This window comes from Ammospiza caudacuta, chromosome 3 (genome assembly GCF_027887145.1).
Source record: "Ammospiza caudacuta isolate bAmmCau1 chromosome 3, bAmmCau1.pri, whole genome shotgun sequence".
NCBI classification, from domain to species: Eukaryota; Metazoa; Chordata; class Aves; order Passeriformes; family Passerellidae; genus Ammospiza; species Ammospiza caudacuta.
This window is the reverse complement of record NC_080595.1, coordinates 91,972,907-91,998,840: the sequence shown is the minus strand read 5'-3', so window position 1 is coordinate 91,998,840 and position 25,934 is coordinate 91,972,907. Positions and strand designations below refer to the sequence as shown.

The window sequence follows — 25,934 nt, the reverse complement described above, 5'->3', positions numbered from 1 at the left end:
GTGATTTATCTTACATCGTTAGCACAGCCCAGGGAGTCAAACAGGACACGTCTGGAAGCAGCCCTGTCCCTTCCCCTTGCTCCTCTCTTTCCCCTCTACTGCCTAAAGCCTTGCCAGGTCAGGTCAGGCTGGGCCCGGTGTCCCGCCGGGAGCGTGTGGGGCAGCACGGCTGGCCGTCCCCACGCTCGGCCCTCTCGGCTCTCTCTCCTCAGCGGTTTCTCCCGCACGCAGCCCCGACTGCAGCCTGCTGCGGCGCCGGCCCAGCCCGCAGCCAGCGCGGCCACCCACAGCCGCGGCTCCTCAGCCGGGAACGCGAAGGGGGCAGAAGGCGAGAAGGGGCAGGAGGCGAGGGGCGCAGAGGGCGACGGGGGCAGAGTGCGAGGAGCGGCACCGGGCGAGCCCGGGGGCCGGCGGGCGTGAGGCGGCGGCCGCCGCAGCCGCGCGGGAGGGGACGCGGCGGCGCTCGCGCTCCGCCAATCGCGGGGCTGCTCGCGCGCGGGCCGGAGGCTGCGCCCACCCTGCGGCGGCGGCGGCAGCCGGGCGAGCCATGGGCACGGTGCCGTCCGCGCTGAAGCACTGCCTCAGCTACCAGCACCTCCTCAAGGAGCAGCTGTGGATCGCGGAGCCGCCCGCGGCCGCGCACCCCGCGCAGGTACCGCCCGGCGCGGGTCAAGGAATGGGACGGGGCCGGCCCGAAGGGGCGCGGCCGCCAGCAGGGGGAGGACGGGGCGCCGCCGCCCCCTCGCCGCCCCCTCGCCGCCCCCTCGCCGCCCCCTCGCCGCCCCCTCGCCGCCCCCTCGCCGCCCCCTCGCCGTCCCCTCGCCCCTCAGGCGCGTCCCCCGCGCCGCTGCTGCCCCTGCCTGCTCTGCCCCTGCCCGCCCGCAGCGCCCGGCTCTCTCCCCTCTCCCATCTTCCATCCTGCCCGGAGCAGCGAGGAAGGGGGGGCCCTTACCCCCTGCCCCGCACCGCTGGGGTGTGTCTGGTCAGTGTTCGGCACACGGCCGGTGTCACGCCGTGTTCCAGGCAGTGCGAACACAGGTGGGTGGCGCTGGGGCCGTGGTGAGGCAGTGGCAAACCCACTCAGCAGTGGTCCTCGCCACGCGTGATCATTCACCGTGTGAAAATGATAAAATGGCAGGGTGAGACGCATTTGGGCGGGGGCTGCCCTTGCTGCACGCCCTTGTATTGCTCCCACGCGTTTGCTGTCGAGGGAGGAGTCCCTGCGGCCGTAGGGGTGCGGAGGCAGAGCCGGGGGCAGTCATGGAGGGGTGGGTGACGGTGGCTGCTCACCCTCCGCTCTGTGAGCTGCGAGCAGGTGTGGACAGTGGCTGCTGGGAGTGAAGGTTAGTGAGGTGCCCGGGCAGGCTGCGAAATCAACAGCGTAGGCCATGACTGTCCTGAACATGGGAAAGAAGGGAGGCAAAGTTACCAGCATATCTTCTCTGAACAGTCATCCAGTCCAACTCCAGCTCCAGTAATCAGTCAATGCTTCAAACCTTTAAAAACATAAGCCAAGCCTAGAACAAAATAATTTAAACTGTAGTTAAATACATTTTTAATTTTCTTTTTTTAAGAGCAGCTCTTGTTTGTTGCGTTTTCTGTTTTCAGATAGGTGGTGGGATCATCTCCCATTTTTCTCCACTCTTTGGAAGTGAAATTTAATTCCTATGTAGCAATGTAACTTCAGAGGTGGAGAGAAGATGAAAAATGTTCTGATTGATACGAAAACTGGCAGCATTTTAATTTTGCTTCAGATGCTCTGAGCCTCATATCTCAAAAGATGCATATATGGAATACCCAAAGCAACATTGTTGTGAGCATAGGGCTTTGTATAGGTAAGCCCCATACACCTTCCAGCTATCACACTTCCCTGGAAATAGTGTCTATCCAGAATTAAATCAGTGAAAAAAAATCTACTTTTTTTTTTTTAGTGGATTTTTTTTTTAATGGTAAAGAAATAAAATAGGATTAATGGACTTTTACATACTAGGCCTGAAGCAAAGCACTATAATTCTGTTCACATGCCCTTACTACATTTTGGTGCATCATTTCCTTTCAAAATATCTGAACATTTTTTAAAAGTGATATGCCATTTGATTGTGTCAGTCTCTCTCCACCTATCAGATGAAGCATTTGAAAAGTCTTTTGCAACAGAGTGGGTTTGCAGTCAAGAACAATCATTAACATCTTCTCAGAAAATAGCTGATTAAAAAAGTTTTCTTTATTGTAATGGATCATTTTACTTAATTTTTGCAGTGCTCTTCTTTTATTTTCATCACCATTTTTCTTCGTCCAAGGATACAGAAGGATGTCATCAGTAAACAGCAAACATGAGAATATACAGCAAGCATCTCCCCCGTGCACATTGATGTGGGTGTGAGCTGCACAGTAAACTAATTAAATCCGGAGGTGGTCATTGTTCATGTTTTTTCACATTTGCTTCTGCATTACCTTGCTGTGATTTTACATGAATCTGTTCAAATTTCCATATTTCTCACGTGGACTCTTAAACAACCCCCAGAGGTTTTCCTTATGTAGGAGTGTGTTCCATACCAATCCTGGTCAAGAAAAAAAGTGTTCCTAGTTACATGATCTATAACTATACTGGCTCAAGTGATGGTTGTAAAAGGTTTGTTGGTCTTTTTTTTATTTTTTTTTATGATCAGCATATGCAAGATACTTATGGCAGCACCACTGCAATGATATTTATGAGAGTACACTAAGGAATAAAATAGGAAAGAGGGTTTAGGTAGGAGAACAATTTCCCAGAAATAATGCTTTCATGGCTGATAAAAATATAGAGTTTATTTACTTGCTGAAATATTTTCGGGAGTTCCTCAGGATTTTTCTTTAACCACCAAGTAAAATGTAAATGTTGCTGCCAGGGCTCTTGTAAAAATAAAATCATTCTATTTTGTCTAAACACCCCAAATACATAATAATTTGATTACATACTGCGCTGACTAATTTGTAGTCCTGTCCAGGTTCAACCACTTGAAGCTCTACTGGAGTTGAAATAATGGGTTCTAAAGTGAGTAGTAGAATATCTTATTCTTTGTTTTCCCTTCTTTTTTTCTGTTTCATTTAGCCAACCATTTTTGTGGTATTTTTAGACAAATATTTGACTTTAAAAGATAGACTGACTTGAGTAGTAAAGTTGTTTAAAATGAGAGATGAAAAGTAATAGGTAATTTGTCTAGGTGGCTAAATAGACATTCAATAGAATTTTCTACTACATATTTGTAGAAGTTACTAATACCTATTTCAGTCTTATTTAGACTAGTCTGTGTTACATCAAAAAATTACTGAACACCTGACTGGTCAATGAGACACCATATTCCTGTTGCATTCCGGTGTGTTCATCTTTCTCCATCTTCTTAATTTCTTAACTGTTTGCTTCAGAATGCTTCCAGTATGCTTCATACAAGGAATACAGTTCAGCTTCATTTTCATAGCATTACCCCAATGTATATGGTTTTTATTACCAGGTCTGATTAACTTAATATTAAAGGTTTGGTTTATTTTTACTAAATAAGAGCTATAGTACACAAGATTTTGTTAAAGACATGGGTTTATATCAGAACTGTAATATGTGCTGGCATCTATGGAAAAAAAAAGGTGGCCACAGATATTGCAGTATTGGGGAGATTTCTGCAGAGTCAAGGTCATTGCTGATGGTGACTCACAGGATTTTACCAGAGTGTGTAATGTCCTTTGTGGTTTGCTTTGTGAAGTGCTCAGGCTGAGCAGCAGGGAAGGTGTCTATCTGCTGCTGGTGTCCTCTGGTTTAGCAGCAACCTTCTTGGAGAAGAGATGGTCTGAGAGTAATTGACATTGATTGGTCTTATCCTACAGACTTAATGTTATATTTTCGTGCAGGCTAGAATGGAATTTTGCTGCATTAGGAATGTGCTAAGGACACAGCAGGAAGAGCTGGATGGCTAAAGTATTAAAGACTGGGATGAAATTCAAGGATACAGAATGATTAGGTGCTTTGAGACCTATCACCCAAACTAGAAACTTTGACTTTATTGTTAGAAGAGATTGAAGAAGAACCTGGGAATCCTCACAAATCATAGGATGACTATGAGCTGCCAATATAGTTGTTAAAAAAAATCAAGTTAGGTCCTGGTCCTCAGATAGAGTAGATCAGATATTTCCGGTGAAACAGGGAGATGTTGATGCCATTGCAAAGAAACTGTATCTGTTCCATTTTGGTTAGTCATGTCCAAGAAATTGAATTCCAGCTGGGGTAAGTTAGGTCTTGCACCACTGGAATTGGAGCATGATTTGGGAACAATGATTGGGAACAGGGAGGTGAAATGTAAAATGCTTGGGTTTGTTTGATAGCTAGTGTTAAGACCTGGAGGATGTGTGGGCAGGGTGGGAAGAAGAGGAATTAGCTGTTTAAAATAAAGGAAGATGTTGCTACCCACAAACACACACTTATACTCAGTCCATATAATAAATATAAAGTAGAAATTGAAAAACAAATTACACATTGGTGGAATTCTTTAGGAGCTTTTTAATCACAGTAAGGAGGATATGATTTAGGTTTACTAAAAGGATTATATGATGTGGTGTCCATAGTAGTGGAAATTACTTGGTTTTTAAGAATTTTTAATGATTATATAATAAGGAATAGAGGATAGATATTTAAATGTTTTGAAAGAGACAATCTATGTCCAGTTTTTTTAATTACATTGCATGGCTTAATACTTTGTTAAGGTCAGAGTGTCAACTTCAGTTGAGCATTCATCTGCCACTTTAAACTGGGGAATTCTACTCTGCAAGGGGGTAGTGGCTAAACACTGGCTAAATTATAAGCATCTTTTTCTTAAACCATTGCATTTATGTAGTACTAGCTAGGTGTACTAAGGGGTATAGTAAAATAAGAATGTATTAGGAGTCATGGTTTGGTGAGGGCTACCTACACTTAAAACAAATCAAGCAAAAAATAAGACAAAAATAAGACTCTAGTCTCTTATTTTGCTGGATGTAGCTGTGACTCTAGGAATTGTAATCTGTCTAAATAATGCTAATGTGTGCAATGTTATGTTGTAGGGTTTCTGTCACAGACTTAGGCTGTCATATGGAATGCAATATCCAGAATCATTAACAGTTGTTCAGGATATTACCCTTGGAAAATTTTATAACTGGGGAGGAACAGAAATGCCAGGTGCTAAATGCGTAAAATAATGAGCAAAAACTTGGTTCCTCTGATTTAGACAGCTAACTTCTGTTTTAGAGCCTTGATGCCAATGATTTATGTGCTACGTGCCTAAATATCCAGAATGAAAATGCGCAGACTAAGATTGCCTCATCTCCTCACTGCATGACACTCTTGGATCTAGAGATGCACACAAGTGTCTTACTTTTTCAGTTTTAATGTGCTAGTTTAGATTTTGTAATAGATTGTCATGTTTTAAACAGATGCTAGAAACCTCTCAAATTTATTTTTAAAGTAACTCAAGAATAACAACAAAACCCACAGTCCATGTGACAATTATATGTGTCTTACTCACTTATGTTTGATTCTTGATTCAAATTACAGCATAAAAAATGAAGCATATGGTATTGTGCAGCCTGGGAGGAGACAGCAAATCTCTTTTGTTTGAATCTTTTAGGTACAACTCAGAGCAACTGATTTGAAACATACTGTATTTCATGTTCTTTATATCTCCATGTAATTATATATTCCAGGAATAAATTAACATTTGCAGGCTCTCATCAAATAACTATTTAGGCTATTTTCATTTTTAAATTTAATTTATCAAGCTAAGAAGTACTATAAAAAACTGCTGACAACAATATTACAAGTTTATTAATTTACTGTGACAATTATCATACATCATTGTTTATTCCCCCCTTTTTTTTTTAATCTGATGAAAATTGCATGTGAGTAGAGAAAAAACAAGGTAGTTTTCTAGGATTTTATCTTACAGTTTTTGTTTCTTAACTCTTTCTATGGATGGCATTATTTAAAGATACTTAATGAAATCTTTATAGAGAAAGTATGGTAATTTCACTGGACAAAGGTCTTTTTTCACCTTCCTTTGTCCACCATTTTTACCTCATTCTATGTTTTCATCCTGACCTTTTGTTGTCTTTCATATAACCTAAGACCAAATAATTGATCACTAAGAATGATCACTGAAGTTCCTTGTTTCCAGTCCAACATTTTTCCAGCCCTTCTGTACTCTTTTATATGCAGAGGCCTTGTCAATACAGAGTCATTAAAGGAATCTTTTTCTCATTGAATACATTTTAAGAATGTCCCAAGAATGGGACTTTTTTTTTTTTTTTTGCTTTGTTGCAGATTTCAGGGAACATTTGTTTTTCTTAGTCTTCATAAGATTAAAGCATACAAATTTATTAAATAGAAAAATATATTTATATATCTTATATAAATATAATTATTAAATATATATAATAAATTAATAGAATAATAAAATGGAAGATATTATAATTTAAATTTTAGCAATCTATTAAGTTTGTATCAGCATGCTGTTTTTTCTTGTTGAATTTGGAAATTATGAATGACATATGATACATGCTGACACTGAAGGTAGTAAATAAAACACCCTCCCACTGAATTGAACTGGAGTGCAATGCTGAGCTCTTCCTAAAATGTTCTTTGAAGTGAAGAGGAGTTTCCCCTTCAGAAGAGCAAGTCACTAGACTCATGCCAGCTTTTTCAGTCAGGTATTTTATGTGCTGCAGAGTAAGATCTCAAGAACATTGAAGAGAGAGAGGCTGAAAAGACTGATTAGTTGGTTTGTTAGGGGTGCCAAACAGGATGTTAGAAGTTCAGAAGCTGATAAATTGTAGGTTTGACCTAAACTGAGTCACTGACTTTCAGGTTTTTTATACCATTGGCCTGTAAGTACTGGACAGATAACAGGAGCTTTTTATTTGATAGAGATATATGCTATACTGAGATTATTAAGTGAATTTAAAATTTTATAATAAAGGTGGAAATATTGTAAAGTATTTGCTTTGCACATTTGGGAACTAAAAAAACGCACAGGAAGTTTTTATTCAGACCCCATATCTGCCTTTTGCTGAAATCCCATTTGTGACTTCTCCCAACTCCATCTCCTTCAGAGCCTAAATATGGGCACAGTGATGTTCATTTCCTCTCATGCCAGCTCAAGGAGGAGGATTGATTAAAGACACCCACATGCCATAATTCTTTTAAAATTCATGCATTTTGAGATAAGTCTTTTCTCATTACTTTGGCTGGGAGTGAAGATAAGTGAACTGCCAAAGATCACTCAGATGCCAATTTAATTCCTACTGAAATAAATGGGAGTATCTTTTAATAAGGCTCTTATTTACAATTTGTGATTTTTCTGTTTTTTAGTTTTGGTAAAGAAATCTCACCTTAGAAGTTTACTGTACCAGCTGGTCAAACATAAAAGTTTTCATAAAGCAGAACATTTACTGCTCCAAATTAATAAAATTTTCTGGTTTTTAGCTTTCTGATATGGTGACTAATAAACTGATTAACTGTTGTCTCTATAGTGGCTTTTAGGTTGTTTTTTTTCCACTTAGAAGGAATGCTGAGTACCTGGAATGCTTCAGGGTGGAATGCTGGGTACCTAGGATGAAGTTATTTGTTTTCTCTACATTTTAATGACAGGATTATTTTTTGGTGCTTCTGAGGAAAAAGGTAGCTTCAACTCTTGCAGCACCTGTGTTGAAAGATTCACATGTTTATGGAAGTGTGTGTTTGAATTTCAGTTTATAAGTGAATAGCATGCAGTAAGAAACTGCTGCAGTGTAGGTATAGTCCACAGATGAAGCTGAGTTCTTGTCATCCTTACTTCTTTCACTACATAGATATTTGAGTTGTTTAAACAAGGTGATGGTTCTCTGAAATTTTAGGAACTGAAGGCTATTGAAAATTTTTAATGTGTCCAATATGAAAGAAGTTACATTTAAAGAAACTGTGGAGAGCTTCAGAAAAGTAGTTATTTAGTACTTCAGGCTGTGTTGAATTATCTTCTATTGTTTAGCTCTCTCACTCATATAACAAAGGTATAATATTTTCTGTAGCATCCTTCTTTTCCCCAAAATGTATATTTTAAAAGATAGATGAAGTATGAAAGAGGTGATGTTGTGTGGTATTGTGAACTTGCTGGGCAAAATGTGCTACCTTAAAAGTTTGCTGGTGCACATGATATTGCTGATGTGGACCTTGACATACAGTGTTATGAGGTACTATGCACTCAGTAAGGCTCATCAATTAATTGATCCTCAGAAAATGCTGAACAGAAAAATAATAAATTTACATGTGGGAATAAAAATTACATAGAAATTCGTAGGAAAAGGTTCTCTCTGTCTGTCTAATCCATCTATCTTCTGTCACTTGGGAAAACTCATTGGAATTCTGAGAGAAGTTGCTTTCTTGATTGATTTCTTGATTGATCAGAAATTTCTGAGATAAGAGCATGATCAAAATCAGACTTTCATGCTGTGCTAAATACCTGTAAAACAAATCCAGCATTTTTGCTTTTCAGCAAAAGGGAAATATTACTGCTGTGTTAATGTATGCTTATATAGCCCTTTTGGGGTAGAAATGTCACAATGGTGCACACACTTTAAAATTAAGCAGTGCAGTAGAGATGAAGGATTTTTTCTATTTTGTGTATGTTGATAGGGACATAATATACAATGAATAATAAGAATTATATAAGGTATTATTAATCAGACACATATTTTATTATCTGGTCTTTTAATCAGTCACTTCAGAGAAAAACTGCTAAGTGCATGGTTTACATTTCAGAAAAATATTTCCATGGGCAGTTTTAAGGATTGCCTTTCAAACTTATTACAGTTAGAAGTAATTAGCTCATAGCTTTTTTTTTTTCCTAACTTTTATAACTTAACTGGGTTAGGTATCATGTCAATGGTGAAGATTTTGATTAACATTTGGGACAAAGTTCTAATATTGCAAGAGATGGGAAAGATGCTGCAGGTGATAAGAAGGAAATTATATTTACTGTTGGAATGTTGTTATAGCCAATATTATTTTTAGATAATTCTCTTGTTAAATGGAGATTTATTTTACAGTTTGGTGTAAATGCATGAAAGTTACTCCAATTGTGGCATTACATTTGAATTTATTTGGATTAAATGTTCTTATGAGAGTAATTCTCAGCAGCTCTTGTGACAAAAACACAGATTTATTACATGAGGAAACTGCTAAAAGGTGCCCTGGTGAAAAAACTGTGCTGGGTAGACATTTCTTCTTTGTTTGAATGAGGTTTTTTTGTTCACAGATGTTAGCTGTTTTGTATGGGAATAAAGGTGTTAGTTTATGAGTTTCTTGGAAAAAGAAGTTTAAAGGCTTTGAATGGATGAGATGTGTGGACTGAAGCGCCAGAGGACATTGCTGGAATGTTAGGTGAAACCCATAGGGAAATAATTCAACAGCAGCATCTGGAAAGGAACTGTATGTGGCTTTAGGGCTTACTTTTAATGCAAGTAGTTAAGATGAGATTAAATATAGGTGTTAGTATGTGAGAAATGGAGGAACAAGGTTAGTGATGAAGGTATATCATGTAGAACACTGGGATTAGGGAAAAGATTGAACAGAATCCACAGCTGATCACATCTGAATTTTTAAAACCCTGGAAACATAATTTGAATTGAACTATATACTAGCTTAATAAAAAGTAAAGTGGTGTACATGAATATGTTATTGGGGAAAGAGAAGACAGGGTATAGACCAGTTCATTGGCCTTGGCACGTCACTTTTGCCAGAATGGATGAATGAAGACTGTGGAGGTTAAGCTACTAAGCCAGTTGGCCGTTGGCTATGCAGAGAGAAATCAGCTGGTGAGTGAGAATTTTCTCTTGTCTCCCGGCCATTTTTTGATATTCATTACTTGATTCAATTTCCTAAGCACTCTTGTCTGGTGCCATGTGAGATACCCTAAGGTAGCTGAGATGGCTTATAGGATTGGCAGGTATTGAATAGGATTTACTGGAGACTCTGCCTTCTGGCTCAATGGCTAGAGGTCAAGTCAGATGCATCCCACATGCACAAGGGTGCCTGTACTCAGCCATCTGACCTGTGCCCCTGCTGCTTGCTGCATTGTTGGATAAGCATTGGGCCGTTGCTGGCAGTGCTGAGAAGTGGCTCCATTCAGTTGGCCATGTTTCATTGATGACACCATTTAAGATGCCCTATGGTGTCCTCCTTTATCTCCAGCTTCCAAAAAGCCACAGGTCCTGTGTCCTGCATGCTGTGTTGAGGGAACCTTAAGACATGTTATGTGAATATATACGTTGACTGCACAGGGATACCCAGGACACCTGTGGATATAACTGTGTCGATACTTTAGGATTTTTAAAGTCCAGACTTTAGGATTTTTAAAGTCCAGTTGAGTCCTATTATTAAGAACATTTAAGGGCATTTTGAGCTTAATGAGTGGAATGACTGCATTGCCATTTAGTCCATAATTAGTATTATCTATTGTCAGTCATTGGAAAAATCCCTCAGTTGAGTTTATGTGTCACAGTAAAATGAAAGTACAGCTAATATTAGTACTAATACAGCTAATATTAGTACTATTAGATATTTATCTTTTTTTTTTTTTTGTCCTTAGTTAATACTGGTCTTATTACTAATTTTAAAACTACATAAATTTCTTTCTCATCAGTTGAGCACTTTATTATTCAGAGTATCGAGGCTTAAAAAAAAACCAAACAAACTTCCTAAATGAGCAAAGTCTGGAAGTGAAAGCAATCACATTTGGGAAATATCATGATTCATTTTGCCATGACAACCCTTAATCTTCTCAAACAGTCTGAAGTAATATGTTTCAAATTTAAATTTGTCTTTGTCATATTTCCTCCAGTACCAGTATATTTTCTTCTACTTGTTCCACTTCAATGTGTTCAGGTTTCCATGATATCTTTTTTAAATTTCATATAAGGAGTTTTTAAAATTCTTTTAATTATTTTCAGCAAAATAGGAAGAAAACAATATTCTTTAAATATGCTCACATTTGACTAATTTCATAGTGAAAATGGAAGATTTTTAAAACATCGTGAATGGCGTTGTGTTAAAAGTTATAATTTCCTTACCATTATTGGGAAATTATTATGGTAATGCTTTACAGATGTTATTTTTATAAAGAACTTTATAAATCTCAAATTCTTCTGAAGGATGAGTTGCCAACAGTGATGAAATAAATAGCCATTAAAATATTGTCATTTTAATCAGTATCTTTTGGAAAGAGAGCTATGGAAAATATAGTGCTAGGCCACCTGTACTTAAATTCATGATTTACTTCATCTTTTAGGCCCAGCTTTGGACACAGAAGATGATTTTGATTGCAATAGTAATGGAGAATAGTTGATTTACTTTCAGCTTTTAATTTTAATTCTTAAAAATCTATGCGTGGCTCACTTTTATTGACAATGAGTTATTTAGAGAGACTTATCTGATAGGGTGGATGGGCAGTATATCCCATATTCCCCCCCCCCACCATAGATATCCCAAAGTATTTTAAAGAGCAAATTACTTGCACATGTTGGATTTGTAATGATGATCATGCCTCTGCTTTTTCAATGTGTGTGGAAAAACACCACTCTTTCTCCCTTCTAGAATTCTGTCTTTAGTCTTGCCTGTAAAACACCATACACACCATAATACTATTACCATAAATAATAGCAAAGGAAAGTGTGGGAGGTTTTGGCTCCAGTGTCATCAGTGTGCTGTTGATCTCTGTTCTGTGTATCCTTTTCATCCAGGCCAGATGGCAGAGTATAATTGCTTTTCCAGGCTTTGACCAAGATAGGGATATGGATGAAAGTGAGTTGGCTGTAAATCAGCTTGGTTAATGGAGAAATGCTGCTTGTTAGCCAAGGGAAGCATTTAGGGAAATAGAAAAAGGTAATGTATACACCATGTCCTGAAAATACATTTTTAATTTTTGCTGAAGTGACTGGCTATGTTGGCCTCCTGTTAATAATAGAGGTCTCTAGTACCATTTATTATTGACTTCATTGTAACACAAGTCTAACTGTGGTTGTCTATGTCTCTGCTACCACCTGATGCTACTAATAGATTCCTTGATCATTATTTTTCAAGTTATCAAAAATTGTCTGTGACTTCAGCACATCTATGTGCTTTTTTAGGTTGCATGAACTGTTGGCTGTAATTTGGGTATTCAGATCTCTGCTAATCCATGTATTCTACACAGCAACAAATGTTTTTTAGAAGGTGTCAAGTCATCAGTGAAAATTCAGAAAGTTCAGTCTCATCCAGGAGACCATTATTTGGCAAATGTGGCCTGTCATTTTTGTTGTCAGGTTATGAATGAATTTTTGTAAAATATAGACATGAATATTAAAGAAGGTATTTTTTTGTTTTCAAAGGTAGTGAAAAATCTTTGGGCTTGATTTTATCTTTTTGTTTGTCCTGTAATGCTGCTTCTTTTTTTTTTAAGAGCATGCAACATCATAGCAGAGAGTTGGACATGTCTATTAGACACTCAGTCTCCAGTTCCTGAGATTTCCTTCTTTGAAGAGCTGTCAGAGCAGCAGTTTTGTTAACCTGCCACATGCCTGTGGAATTTTCTGACCCACTGTAGCTTGCATTAGGTAATTTTAAGCCGTGACCACAGGAGATGTCTGGGTGACTTTATACTGACACGTAGTAAGTTGTCCTTGGCCTCATAGTTGAAATGTAGCATGGACTTTTATGATTTTGATAATCAATTTAAAAATTGTAATGTGTATAATTCACATTTCTTTGCTTACTAAAGGGAAAAACTTCTGGGGGTCTGTAACTATCTTCACATCAAAATTGCTTCATAGATATTTTCCAGTATACTTTCACTGCCTTTGTTTCTATTAAGTTATAAAAATAACAATGAAATGTCTTAATTAATAATATTAAATATTGATCATTCTATGCTTATATTTCCCCATATTTATTTCTATTATTTGAAATAATATTAGTAATTGTATTTTATGTAAAACTTACATATGTTTCTTTGTAAATGTTTATATTAATAGATTTTGCTCATGACTGTTACATAAAGTGGGAAATACTGCTTTATTGATTTTCTATCCATCATAGCCTTTACTGTGTCCCTGAGATAACACCAACAGTTAAGTTGTGCGCTATCATTTCAACCCCCCAGTTTTGGAGGTTGAAAGCCATATATGAAAAATTAAAAAGCAAGGATTAAATCAGGACTAAAGAATATGTGCTAACAATTCATGGCTTTATATCCTGCTACTCAGAAAAACACTTGCCTGGCATAGTAGTTCAGTGTAGCTCATCAATTTAGAAAGAAACACTTACATTTTGTGTAATGGAGAGATCAAGAAAAAAATCTAGTTATAAAGAAACTGAGAAAGTCATAAAGAAATATAGAATAGAATAGTATTGTTGCAAGATCAGTATGGTAACACATATAATTTGTTTGCCTAGAAGTAGTAGTTTCAGAATGCATTCCAAACCCACGACATGCTCAAAACAACCAGTGAAGAATCTTCAAGCTTGTTTACTACTTCTGAACTCTGCACTTCCTCATGGAAGGGGAAAATTAGTAAAAATCTAACAGGGAATTTGAGTTTAGTCCGCCCTGTGATATAAAAAGTACAATAGAAAACAAATTTCACCCTCTCATACATTTAAAAATGTTACATTTATTACATTATTAAATGTTACAATTATTACATTTTATTCTTATGATTTTAAAATAAAAGTGAACGTAGACTCCTCCAAATAGTTTTCAAATATATGACTACACTCTCAATTAAACAAAACAGATAGTTCCAGGCTTTCAGTTTATGTGTTGTCATAGATCAAGCTGAGTTCACTTCAATTGGTTATATGAGGTAAATTGTGTACTGGAGGCAGCTGCAGGTTCTGGTTTCCTATCCATTAAGAACATTCACTGTAAGCAAAAGAGTAAACTTAAAGTCATAGAAAATAATCAGCAGGTGTTTCACCCAAAGTATGTGAGAGTTCTCTGAGCTGATATAAAGGAAAATAATCTGGGAAGTGAGGAATTCCTTCTGTCCTCTCTCTCAGACTCCTGCAGGCAGAGATTATATTGATTTATTAACTCTGTAGCTCTTTAGAAAATGTGCTGTTTTGTGTTTGTCTGAAAGAAATGTTCTTTCTTATAGAAAGAAGTTCCTTATTTGTTTTGCTGCATCTCATTGCATTTTGCTAAGACCAGGGAAGTACTGTGCTGTGAAATTGGTTTGCAAACTTAGTACCTCTGTGGCAATTGTCTGTGTGATCGGTGATTTAGCACAATTGCATATTATGCTTAAATTTTCCCTTTTATAACCATGATTCTGTTTGTGTATCCGGCAGAGCTCTTTTACTACTAGTTGAATTTTGGTGTATTTTTTCTTATTAAACCCTTGTTTGTTGCTTGAATAAAACTACTTTTTGGGATTACTGTCATAGCATCTGATAGTTGTAGCCTCCAATGGATAAGAAGATAGAGTTAATACTCAGAACACTAATGTTCAGATGTATTTTATGAGTGCTGCTACTCTAATCTGAAAAGTGTGAGATTTCTGGCTTTCATCAACAAAACTTATCCTTAGGGTGCTAAGCATTAACAACTACTATGCTTTGTTTTAGGTGCAACTTATAGAAAGGGTCAAAGAAAGGAGAAATAGGCTCTATTCTCCTTTTCTAATTCTAATCCTAGCCTGTTTGACTTGGGTTAAAAAATACTCAAGGAGTATATCTCTGAATTGAATGTTAAGGAACAAGGTTCAGATATTACAATGAACTCTAGAATAAGAAATTTCTCTGTCAGGGAGTAGGGAGTGACCTGAGGCTGATAACAGGCAGTGCCACAGGAGCCGGGTGGGGTGAGAAGTGTAGGCCTAGAGGGGGTATCCTAGAGGGTGGGCCTAGAAGGCATTCAAGCACAAGTCCAGGTCATTGGGTGAGTTTGTGGTGTTAAGGGAGGTCCCAGGTTACAGCTGGGAGTTCAGGTCAGTGAGTCATGGTCAGGCTTTAGTCCAGTGGTGGAAAGCAGAGTTGGCCGTGCAACCCTGTGCCCATCAGGCAGGTCCGCAGTGATGAGAGGGATCCAAGGTCAAACTGCAAAGTCAGTCCATGAGTCTAGGTATGGATGGATGTGAATACTCTGTTTACAGGGGAGTCATGGGAAAACAAGGAGGAAAGAATTAAATTGGTCTGATTTGCTTCTAGGCTGTAGTTTGTGCAGAGGAATAGAGATCATGCCAGTTGCTCCAAAGAGATGCTCTGAAATTACTTAGTATCCTCTTCATTGGACTGATGCTAGCTGAGGTTTCTTAATCTTGGTCTGAATACATTTGCTGTGGCTTTTGAAGACCTATTGTAAAGGATTTTCAAAAGGAATAGTAATTTATAGATTTTTTTTGATTTTTGAAATTTGTAACTATGTCCATGAGTAGTGTAGGTGAGTGTGACTTGAATGTTCTAGTTTTGTGTAAGAATAGTATTCTTACCACAGCAACCATTTTTTTCAGTCTTTTGGGCATTCCTTAGTAATGTCATTTGTTACCTTTTGATTCGCCAGCTCATCAGAGAACTTGACAGAATTCTTTTTTTCCAAATCTTAATTTCTATTTTCTAAATAAAAGTAATAGTTGTTTTTTTGTGTATTAGTTGATATTATTTGTACTTTATCACTTTTGCCTTTACCATTAAAATCCTCTTTGTAAACAGGATTAGATCAAACAACTGGCCACTCCAGCAACATGAGCACAAGTCTCATAATTCAGTTAAATTCATTTTTGTTTAAAATCATATTTCTTACATTTTCATATGAATTACTTTTTTTGTAAACAACCCTGCAACAATAAGTAGTATACTAGCAGATTATATTGGAATGTAATAGTTAATGTAAATGACAGTAAAAATATTAGGGCTATAATTAGGGCAATTTTACCATAGAAATCCTTACAGTGAATTCTCTCCCAGTTCAGACAATCCCCTGATGTATGTAAATCACTACTCTTTCATAGACTCAAACAAACCTTCTGACCTCAACAATTATTTGGTTTCTTCCAGGTGAGTTAACTCTGCACTTAACTAATTTTATTCTGTAATGATTTATTTGGATTTTATATTTTGCCATTCAGTGGACAATCTCCAGTTGATTGAGTTGTTTTTTGAAGTTGGAAGTCCCAATATTTCTACTCATGAAGTTCCAGGCTACTGTTTTATCTATGACATCCTAGTTTGTAGCCCAGGATCAAGTTTGTCATTTCATTTTCTTACTTGAGAAACAATATGGAGAGTCCTAAGTGTTATCTTGCATATTGCTTTTATTTAAATGCATTGGGGAATTCGATGGAATTTTGTACTCTGCTGTAACTGCTTTTTTGTGGTATGTCTGTGTTAACATTCAGGTCATGAATGTGGAGTGATATAATAAGAAAACTTCACGTGATGAAAGATTCTCAGGGGTTGAAGGTTTTTGCTAGTCATGGTCCATTCATGGCTACTCCTCTCCCAGTGGTCATGTCAGCAGCATGCAGCAGAAGTTCAACAATAATACTCAGTTTATCTTTACTGAGGGATATTCCTCAGGTGCATCCCACTGTTTTTTGAATCTTCTCCATTTTTTCTCTAGTTAAGCTGGGAATTAATATGTTTTATATCTGCCTTCTAGTAGTGTGAACTATGTGAAGAAGGATTTTAATTTCTTCCTATTTATTTCCTCTATATCTTGTAAAGTTTAGAGACATCTAAGTGTTCAGAAGATTCACCAGTTTTCTTTGTTCTCCTTCCAGCAATCATATTATTTATCTTAGAGCCTTCTCCCGGTTTTTGGGCATTTTTCCATGTCACTGCAGGTATACATTATGGAGTTATGATGCCACCTCCCTGCTGATTCTTGTTGAAAACTGCTTTCCTGAGTAATTCTTTGTACAAGAATGGACCTACCTCTGTTTAGGTCCTCTGTGCCAGAACACCACCTTGTGGAAAAGGAAAGGAGAGCTTTATCTTAGAAGGATTGAAAAGACCTGAACCTCCAGATGCTTCTCTTTTACTTTTGTGTTTTTCAGTTACCTTTGAGAAGCTCTGGGTAATATTTGCCATTGCTGTTTCTGCCCTTATGAATGACCTTCATGGAATAAAAATCAGAAGGCTGAAAGAACCTCAGCACCTTAAGTAGAAGTAATGAAGTAGTGAAGTAGTGACAGAGCTTAAAAAGTGTGTTTATTTAATCTTTTTACATTTATTGTTACATTAGGGAGATTATACTGCTTTAATTAAAAGTTACTAGGGTTTTCTCTAATGAACCTAAATTTGCAGCTATTTATAGTTGAGAGAAAATGTTTCCATACAGAAATTTGGCATTCAACGTCTCAAGTTAAGCGGTTTGGTTTTCCTTTTTCTATTTCTTTCAAAAATACTCTTTGGCTGCATTCTGTTTTGAGAGAGGCAATTTTTTTGTGGTTTTATATGCTTTTTGTGCTCCCTTGGCAAGGCTTGATACATGGAAAAACAAATTTTCCAGGCTCTTAGTCTTTTATGTCAGCTATTTCCTTTTTGATATTTAAAACATGATACTTTGGTGGTCATTACTTTTTAACAGAGACCCTGTATTATTCAATAAGCAGTCGCCCCTAAGTATTTGCCGTTACTACTTTTCATATGTTGTTACATACAAATGGTTCTTATAGTTCAATCTAGTAAATATTTTTTCTGAAACAAAATTGTATACCTGACATGTTTAGTGGTACTAAAATTGGTACTTGTGTATTTCTACAAAGTTCACCATTTCTCATTAATTTAAAATATGAAAACTGGTTTGCATATTTCATTTTATTTCTATTTTCTAATTATTATCTGTAGGGCATTTAATGCCATACTTAAAGGTGTTGAAATTTTCTAAGTTGGTCCCGTTGGTTCAGAAAATCATTCCTTTTACCCAAGGGTGTGATGTACATTTGAAATGCTCTGATCAGAGTTTGAGGAAATGAGTCCTCAAATTCATGAAGCCCAAGTCCTGGTTGAGGTCTGCTGCCATCCAGGTAGTAAACAGAGAAGTGTTTAGACCCTGCCTAAGTTCTTACAGACTTCAGTGTGTTCTGTGCACTTGAAGCTTGACTAGTGAGTGCAGATGGCATTGAGCCTGGCACAGAATATGACTTGTGGCTCAGGTGATTTCTTAAGATGTTATTTAAGTAATGTCCAGATATTCTGCAAGTGCAGCGCTCTGATCAGAAAACTTCCTAGAAAGTGGAGTCTCCTTTTTCTTCCCAACAGCTTTGCCAAGTACATGTTTCCTTCTCTCTTGGAAGAATGTCCCAACAGCTAGTTACTGAGTATTCATTCACAGGACAGGTGAGATTCCAAGGAGTTCAGTCCTCCTTCGATTCAGCTTGGGCCACAGCACAGACAAAAGCTAGAGTCACTTTAGCAGATGGTACACATACTCTTATAGTTTCCAATTAGTTTCTGTGTCGTATCCAGCAGAAATGGACTGTAAAATGTATAAATAGTATACAAATGTATAGGGACCTGAACCTAAGTGTTCTGCCTGTCTTTAACTTGCCTGTTATCGGAGCTTCAGCAATGCAGTGTAAGAGAAATTATTAGTTATGCTGGGGAGAAGGATGATCAGAACAGAATATGTGAGATGAATAAGAAACTGGCTGAGGAGGAAATAGGAGATAATGTCGAAAGCAGATTTATTAGACTGGAAAGACATTGCTGGTGAAGTTCCTCTTTCTTCTTAGCATCTTTCTTCTATAGCACTACTCTAATTCTTTTTGAGATAATACATGTTTGTACTAAAATAAGGTAGTGATAGTCCAAAAGCTTTCACAAGAAAGTATGAAGGTGCTAATATCTGCTGATAATTGAAGGACAGGAGACATTCTCAGTACAACATTGGATGCCATACAGGAGGAACTGAGTAGCATTGCAGATAGGAGTAATCAATGTACCAGAAATAAAATTAAATGAAATACGATGCAAAACAAGACTCCTCTAGACTCAGAGGCAAGAAGTTTAGTCTAGGCTTTTAGTTCATCAGCTTGAAGAATGTACAGATTTGTTTATAGTACTGCCTTGAGTTTCCAGTATGTGGGAGTCATTCCCTCTGTAGTTCTCAGTGTTGTTCTCACTCCATGAACAGTGAATTCAAGTTGAGTCTGACTAGTGAACAGGAAGGCTATAGAGAAAATCAGGGGCTGAGAGGCTTGGACTGTGGTTCAGAGAGGTTGTGTATCTGTAATATCACAGACAGAAAATAAAACCCAATACTTGAATGCCTTTCTGCAATATCCCCTCCAAACTTTTGACCCCTTTGAACTCCAAGGGCTGTGGACATCACCTGATGTGGTTGTGGGAACTGTTCTGAAAAGACAAGTACAGCTCTTGATTTTCACAAAATTTTGCCACAGTAGGCACTAAATAGGATTTACAAGATTTGGCCTAGAAAATGAACGCTTTTGCTCTCGAAGTTTTATGGACATTTTTCATGCTCTAAATTATGCTTTGGTTCACATAATCTATTTTAGCTCTCTTTTTATTTTCCAGTCACAGCTTCACTCATAGCACAGCTGTGGCATTTGTCTTGCAACAAGAAGGATCTGATAATCATGAAATAACCCAGATTTATGCCTGTAGTGCTGAAGCGGTGCCATATTTGTGAAAATAACTTAAGAGGAACAATATGCAGCAGATGTGAAGGTTTTACCTTCACATTTAAGTAGGTTTATACTGTCAGTGAGTGTGGGCTTAGCAGGGTCTGACAGAGTTTCAACTTACCAGATGTTCCATGTGATCAAATAGATGCTATACAGCTGTTTCCTATTCTTTTTACTGGGCTCAGATAAATACACAGTAAATGGTCTGAAATATATTTATTGTATTTTGGCAAGTCCTGCAGAGAACTGCCCACAGGCACCAAGAATGCAGGGAGAAACCAAAGGTGCTCATAGGCATGCCCATTTTCCATTACTGAGGAGAAATTAGCAGCCATTTGGTTTGAACAGCTCTGATGATACAAGTCAGGGAGGAATAAAAGATGGGGTTTTCCTTTGGTTGTGTATGTTGTGAGGTTAGTGGCTGTATTTACGGAGTGTCCCCAGTCTGGGGGAGCTGTTACTCCCTGGGCAAGAGCTGTCCCCCTGTGCTGACAGTGACTGAAGTGTCACCCTTCCAGTGGTGTAAACTCCCAGGAGAGGTGGTGGGGATTGGAGCAGCTGTCCTGCAGGTAGCTCGTGCTAATCCCAGCTCAGGCCTTCAACACGGGAATGGAGAACTGGTTTGGCTTCTGTCCTCAGTGCAATACAGAAACGAGGGGATTTCCAGAGCTCTTGTGGCTCTCCTGTCCACTCCTGAGCATGGACAGCGTGCCCAAATTAGCCACGGGGTGTGTTTTTAAGGGCACACAGCTTTTGGTTCAATCCAGCCAACTCTCTGAACTGCTCCAGGACCTATAGGCCCAGTTTACGTTAACTGCCACGCATGTCAACTTGACTCAATCACAGAGCAGTTAAATAATAAAAAAGGAAATTTCATTTCCCTTCACCTGCTTTCCTGTTCTCGTTTCTCTCTCCTCCCTCTCCAGTTCCCCATGCTCTCCTTAGCCCTTTGACCTTACTGCTGCCTTCCTTCCCTCCTGCCCCTGTCAACTTCCTGCCTTTCCAGAGCTGCTCTTACACCTGAAAAAATCTCCTTCTTATTTACTAGAGGCTTTCCTTGTTTGCCTTTAAATCCTTTTTTAAAACCTTCATCTTCAGTAAGAGAAATAATTTTCATTTTTCACTAATAATCTCTTTAACATTTCTTGACTGCTATGTTCTTTTCAGATTTATAGTCAGGTCTTGCAAACGTTTACAGAGAAGTACCTGTTAAATTGAGAACATTCAGTTATAAGTTTGGAGGGCTGGATTGTTCATTGGAAAGATTTTTGAAATGGAAATATTTCTCACTGTAAAACTCAATGTTCATTTATGGTTCTATATACATTTTTAATGAACCTTTGTGACCTCAAAGGAGCAGTGGAACATTCACTAACTTCTTGTTTTAACTTTTGTTCCTTAGGTCAAGGTGTGGAACATGTTCTCAGAGATTTTTAAATGTGCTGAGCAAACTTAATGTTGAAAATATGACTTTATACCCAGAATCATATGAAAGGACAAGTACAAGCTGTACCTTTTGATCTTGGTGTTGATCTTAATTGTTTTATTTTTCAGTATTGATTTTTATTTCAGGAACCACCAGCATCTGGACTGCCTGAGTACATAAAGATTGTAGAAGTTGGGCCAAGGGATGGTTTACAAAATGAGAAGGTAACTTTTCTCTTCTTTTTTTTTGACATGGATTTTAGTGTTATTTTCATTGTGTAGAACATGTACATCCTGCTAATTATGTTTCTTTCATTTGGTATTATTAAATATATATATTTTCATATTGATAACTTACCTTTATATTAGAATGAAAGTGTATTCCTATTTGCTCAACTTTTAGATCATAAAATTTCTTTCTACACTTGGCTAACTAGCCTTTCTGTTACTCAGCATTTCATTTTAGTGGCATTTGTCTTGTCAGTCAATAACATTCGGCTGTGACATAATTTGTAAACACTATGAAACACTGGCTATCTCTGTAACTTGTGTTTCTGCTTCAAGTGTTAATGTAGAAGGAATAGTAAAATAGATTTTATCATGTTTCCTGCTGAAGAGACATAGGAGAAAAATATTAGTCTTTTGATAGCATTATTTGCCTGAAGGGTGGTAGGGAAGCATGGAAGAAGATTGAAAGAGATTATAGGGTACATGTGTAGAAACAATCATCTATTTCCACAGACAGGAGGATAAGCTCACATATATCATTGTTCCTGATACCAGAGATGTTAATGGTATTAGCAGAATAGAGTTACCCTGCCGCAGCCGGGGAGCTTTTTTCCTCCCATTTTTCACTGGTCACACTGTTAGTATTTCCTCTGTCAGTTCTTGCTAGTTTGGTGTTTGGTTAATAACAAATAATGAGGCCAGATCTATAACCAGTTACAGAAGTGCCTCCTTTTGTGATGAACAGAAAATGGAGTAAGATCATGTATACTGCTGAGTACCTTCCTTATACCTTCCTTATACTTACTCCTGTCAGGAAACAGAAAAGTTATGGTAAAATGTGTAAGAATAGCTCATTATTGTATAAAAAAAGTATTGCTTACATACAAGGAAAGTTTCACTTAAAAAAGTTTCTTATGTATGAAATACTTTGCTTAAGTATGTCTCCATGTCTATAGGTGATAGTCCCAACTGATATAAAAATTGAGTTAATCAACCAGCTTTCCAAAACAGGCCTGCCTGCTATAGAAGTAACCAGTTTTGTTTCATCCAAATGGGTGCCTCAGGTACGTAAAATCAGCTCTATTCACAACTATTTCAATTTAAATGCCATTCCATTTATTTATGTAGAATTCAGTTGTAACTAAAGATTTGAGATGGTGACACATCATTAATACAATTTAATGTTGTACCTACTTATTTTCTATTCTACTAAAACTAGTAGGCATTGATGTAAAAAAGAAAAGTAGTATACGTTATTTTCTTTTTCTGTAAATGAAGTGTAATTTTCCACATTTGCAAAAGTGTTTGGAAGATCGAAATTTGGGACTTCTACATATGTAGTAGTAGTTAGGCACGTTACTTATTTTGGACTTCTAACACTCTATCAGCAACTTCACTTAAATTTTGATGAATCATAAAAATTTGCTTATTATTTTTCCAGAATTAATTTTTACATTTGGTAGAATTCAGCAGAAACCTAGCCTTTCTGGAATTGGCAGCAAAACTGCATTGGCATTAGAGTGCCACATTTCCATTTGAAATTTAATACTGCAAATTCAGGCTTAGTCCTGAAGTTTACTATTTAGCGCCTGTTTGTGCAAATTAATTATTTCCTGCAAACATGCAAATAAGTCAGTATTTATCTTTATAATTCCAACTGTTTTTCAGGAAATTGCACACTTGTTTGCACAGAAGCATTTGAATACTTTGTATTTGACAAGGAGCCTACAAGTTATTTACAAATTAAAACAAGAAGTTAATTAATTTGAGAAAATACTTCCATTTTTACAATGTCTATTGCATGGTACACATCTGACAAAATGTAAAGTTTGTCCATTTTAAACTGAGAATACATCCTGGGCCTGGACTGTATTCTAGGCTTTTCTCTGAGAAAAACATAATGCAGTCATGCTTATTCAAGAGTTAACAAAGCAAATTGTACAGCACTCTGAAGGACTCCTTTGCTTTATTTCAGTTTTCTCAGGGTCACCAGAGAAGAGTCTAGAAGAAGGGTAATAGGAAAGGTAAAGAGAAGAGTGACAAAGCAGAATTTCTTTGGCATCAATGGAGGGGCAATGATCTCTTGTCTGCTAAAAGGGAATAGGTTAAATTTTTCTAAGTGCCTTCACACTGTCAGTTACTGCAACAGAGAACAATAACATTTTTCAAATGTTAGAAGAAAATTTCTAAATCAAGGGTGTATTTCTTCCTTTCTTGTTTAATTATTTCCATTTCCTGTGAGCCATTGCGAGTACCAAATTTAGCATAGGTTTGTCAGTTTAGAAAAAATCGAGCAATCCCTTCTTATCTCAAATTCATTCATGGAATACTTTGTTTTAATGGCTTAATTGGTGTCTATTTTTTTTTTTAAATTTAAAAGATAAGATTGGGTGTCTTTGACAGAGAGTGCAGTCGTGACTTTGTCTTTTCTTTGCTCCTTCTTTTTCTCATAGGTCATGGGAATAGAATTCACAGTTATGTTTAGATCACTCATTCACTTATTTCTGTTTTAGGATTTTAAATTTTTTATGGTTTCCCATCCACTGTTGTCTTTGGCAAAGATATTTTTTAACTGAAAAATCTAAAAGAAAAAGTTCCACAGTAGCAAGGTGCCATATAAAACAGGATACCACACCTATAACATAAACAGCCAAAATTATAAATATCTACTATTAGGAAGCTTATTTTTAAAGAAATTGGGAAAAAAAGTATTTTATTACAATTTAAAATCTTATAACATGCAATATGTGCAAAGATGGGATTTTACTTACAGGAAAAATAGCAATGGGACAGATTTAATATTTATAATATTATTTGGGTCTGGCAGGTTTATATTGGTTGAAAAAGTGTCATTTTGGTTTTCCAGTATATTTTAAGACAGGCTATAATTGTGGAGAGTGAATTTAGTTCCAGCATTAGCCATTTGATTTATCATTTGGTTTCAATGATATTCTTTTTTGCCCTGAGAAATGTAGCTACTACTTATATTAAAATAAGGAATGAAAAATTGTTCACAAATAACTTAGGTCTTAACAGAGGGTTTTTTGTGAGGTTATCAGACCAATTTACTTCACATAGTAGCAAATAGAAAAAGTTTTGTTTTATCACTTATTTCCTGATAAGAAATTGTGTCTGGCTATAGAACACCTTTTGTACCTTTTCCTTATAGATACATATTGGGCTTATATTTGAAGAGGAATTCATAGTTTTTTCTGATGTTTTTAATCCATTCATCTTCACAGAAGGAAGCTGATGACTGGAAGATTCCAGGCTATAAGCAGTATTTTTAGTTTATAGTGTGTTATAATTTTATAACATGTATTTAGAATTGTGGTACTGCATAGCTATCAGGAAGGCATTGGCTGAAAGTAAGGAGCAATGAAAGCTCTGTAGTTCATATATCTTTTTAGATGGTATTTCTCAAAATACTTTTCACCAGTGTGGAAAGAAACAGAAATCCAACTTAATAGTGTTTGCTTGAGAGATTTGCTTTTATGAGAACTCATTTAAAAAGCATTTAATGTGCACTATTCTTTTTTTAAAACTCAGAATCCTTAAGACATTAAATAAGAGGGATATGTTTTATTTTGTATTGTTTTCAGGTGTGCACACCATTGAAAAATATTTGTTTTCAACCTATTTATTTAAAGAAAATGTGCTTCTCTAAAGAATCTGCCTTTAATTAAGTGAATAAGTGTTTCATTCATCTTCATCAGTACAGGGAGTATATTTAATCTTGAATGTATGAGTGAAAATGTAAGCGTATCTTAAATAGGCAGATTTTCTTTTATGAGGGGAGACTAAGGAAAACAAGTACTCTGATCTTTGCTATAATAAAGAAGTATTTTCTTCTTCAGAAAGAAATTTCTGAATATAAGAAAACATTGCACTATGCGGACATCTAGATTTTGCTGTCTCTTTCAGAATAGACATGTTTAGTCTTGAAATGTTCTGATGACAGTGTTGAGTAATTCAAGTTCAGTTATGCTTAACATTGTGAGGTTGCATTTATCAGAGTGCTGAACTTTTCAAGATTTCTATGTTTCTTAAATCTCATTATTCTGTTACTTCCACCTATTAAGTCCAGTGAAGCAAAGTTAAAGTTGCTGTAACACTTCATGAACAGCATGATCATAAGTCTGTCAATTCATGATGCAAATTTTATTTTTACAGATACACACAAAGGAACACTGTCGAAGTCTTAGCCCCAGCTCTATATTCACATAGATCTGAAAAAATTGCAGCACAAATACTCAAAAGTTAGGAAATTAAAAAAGAGTATTTGTACAAAATCAGTTTAACGCCCTTGTTGTTGGACTTTTTGCATGAACTGTAAAAGTAATGAAGGCAAAAGCAGAGCCTAAGCCAGTTTCTATTTGGTTATATAAAATCAGAAAAGAACTGCTGATCAATACAAATTATTTATTTATTTTATTTTAGATGGCAGATCACAAAGAAGTAATGAGGGGCATTGAGCGGCATCCTGGAGTCCAGTATCCTGTTCTCACACCTAATCTTCAAGGTTTTCATTCTGCTGTAAGTACTTTCATAGGTGTTGTCTACATTTACCTCTTTTATGTTTCAGACACTTTCAGTTCAGTACCAGAATCTAGCTATTTAATGTC

The 25,934-nt window shown here is 37.1% G+C and overlaps 1 protein-coding gene across 2 annotated transcripts in view; it reads left to right on the top strand.

Annotated features, from left to right (window-relative positions):
- The first annotated feature begins 520 nt into the window (after positions 1–520).
- Positions 521–25,934, top strand: part of HMGCLL1 (3-hydroxymethyl-3-methylglutaryl-CoA lyase L1) — a 74,343-nt gene continuing 48,929 nt past the window's right edge. The window contains exons 1-4 of one of the 2 annotated variants that reach the window (XM_058801612.1): positions 521–652; positions 21,229–21,306; positions 22,266–22,373; positions 25,750–25,845. In XM_058801612.1, the coding sequence (XP_058657595.1) occupies positions 548–652; positions 21,229–21,306; positions 22,266–22,373; positions 25,750–25,845 (387 nt within the window). In that variant the 5' untranslated portion in view covers positions 521–547. Of the gene's footprint in view, positions 653–21,228; positions 21,307–22,265; positions 22,374–23,284; positions 23,334–25,749; positions 25,846–25,934 lie in introns of those variants that run through there. The other variant, XM_058801613.1, reaches the window with a different exon arrangement.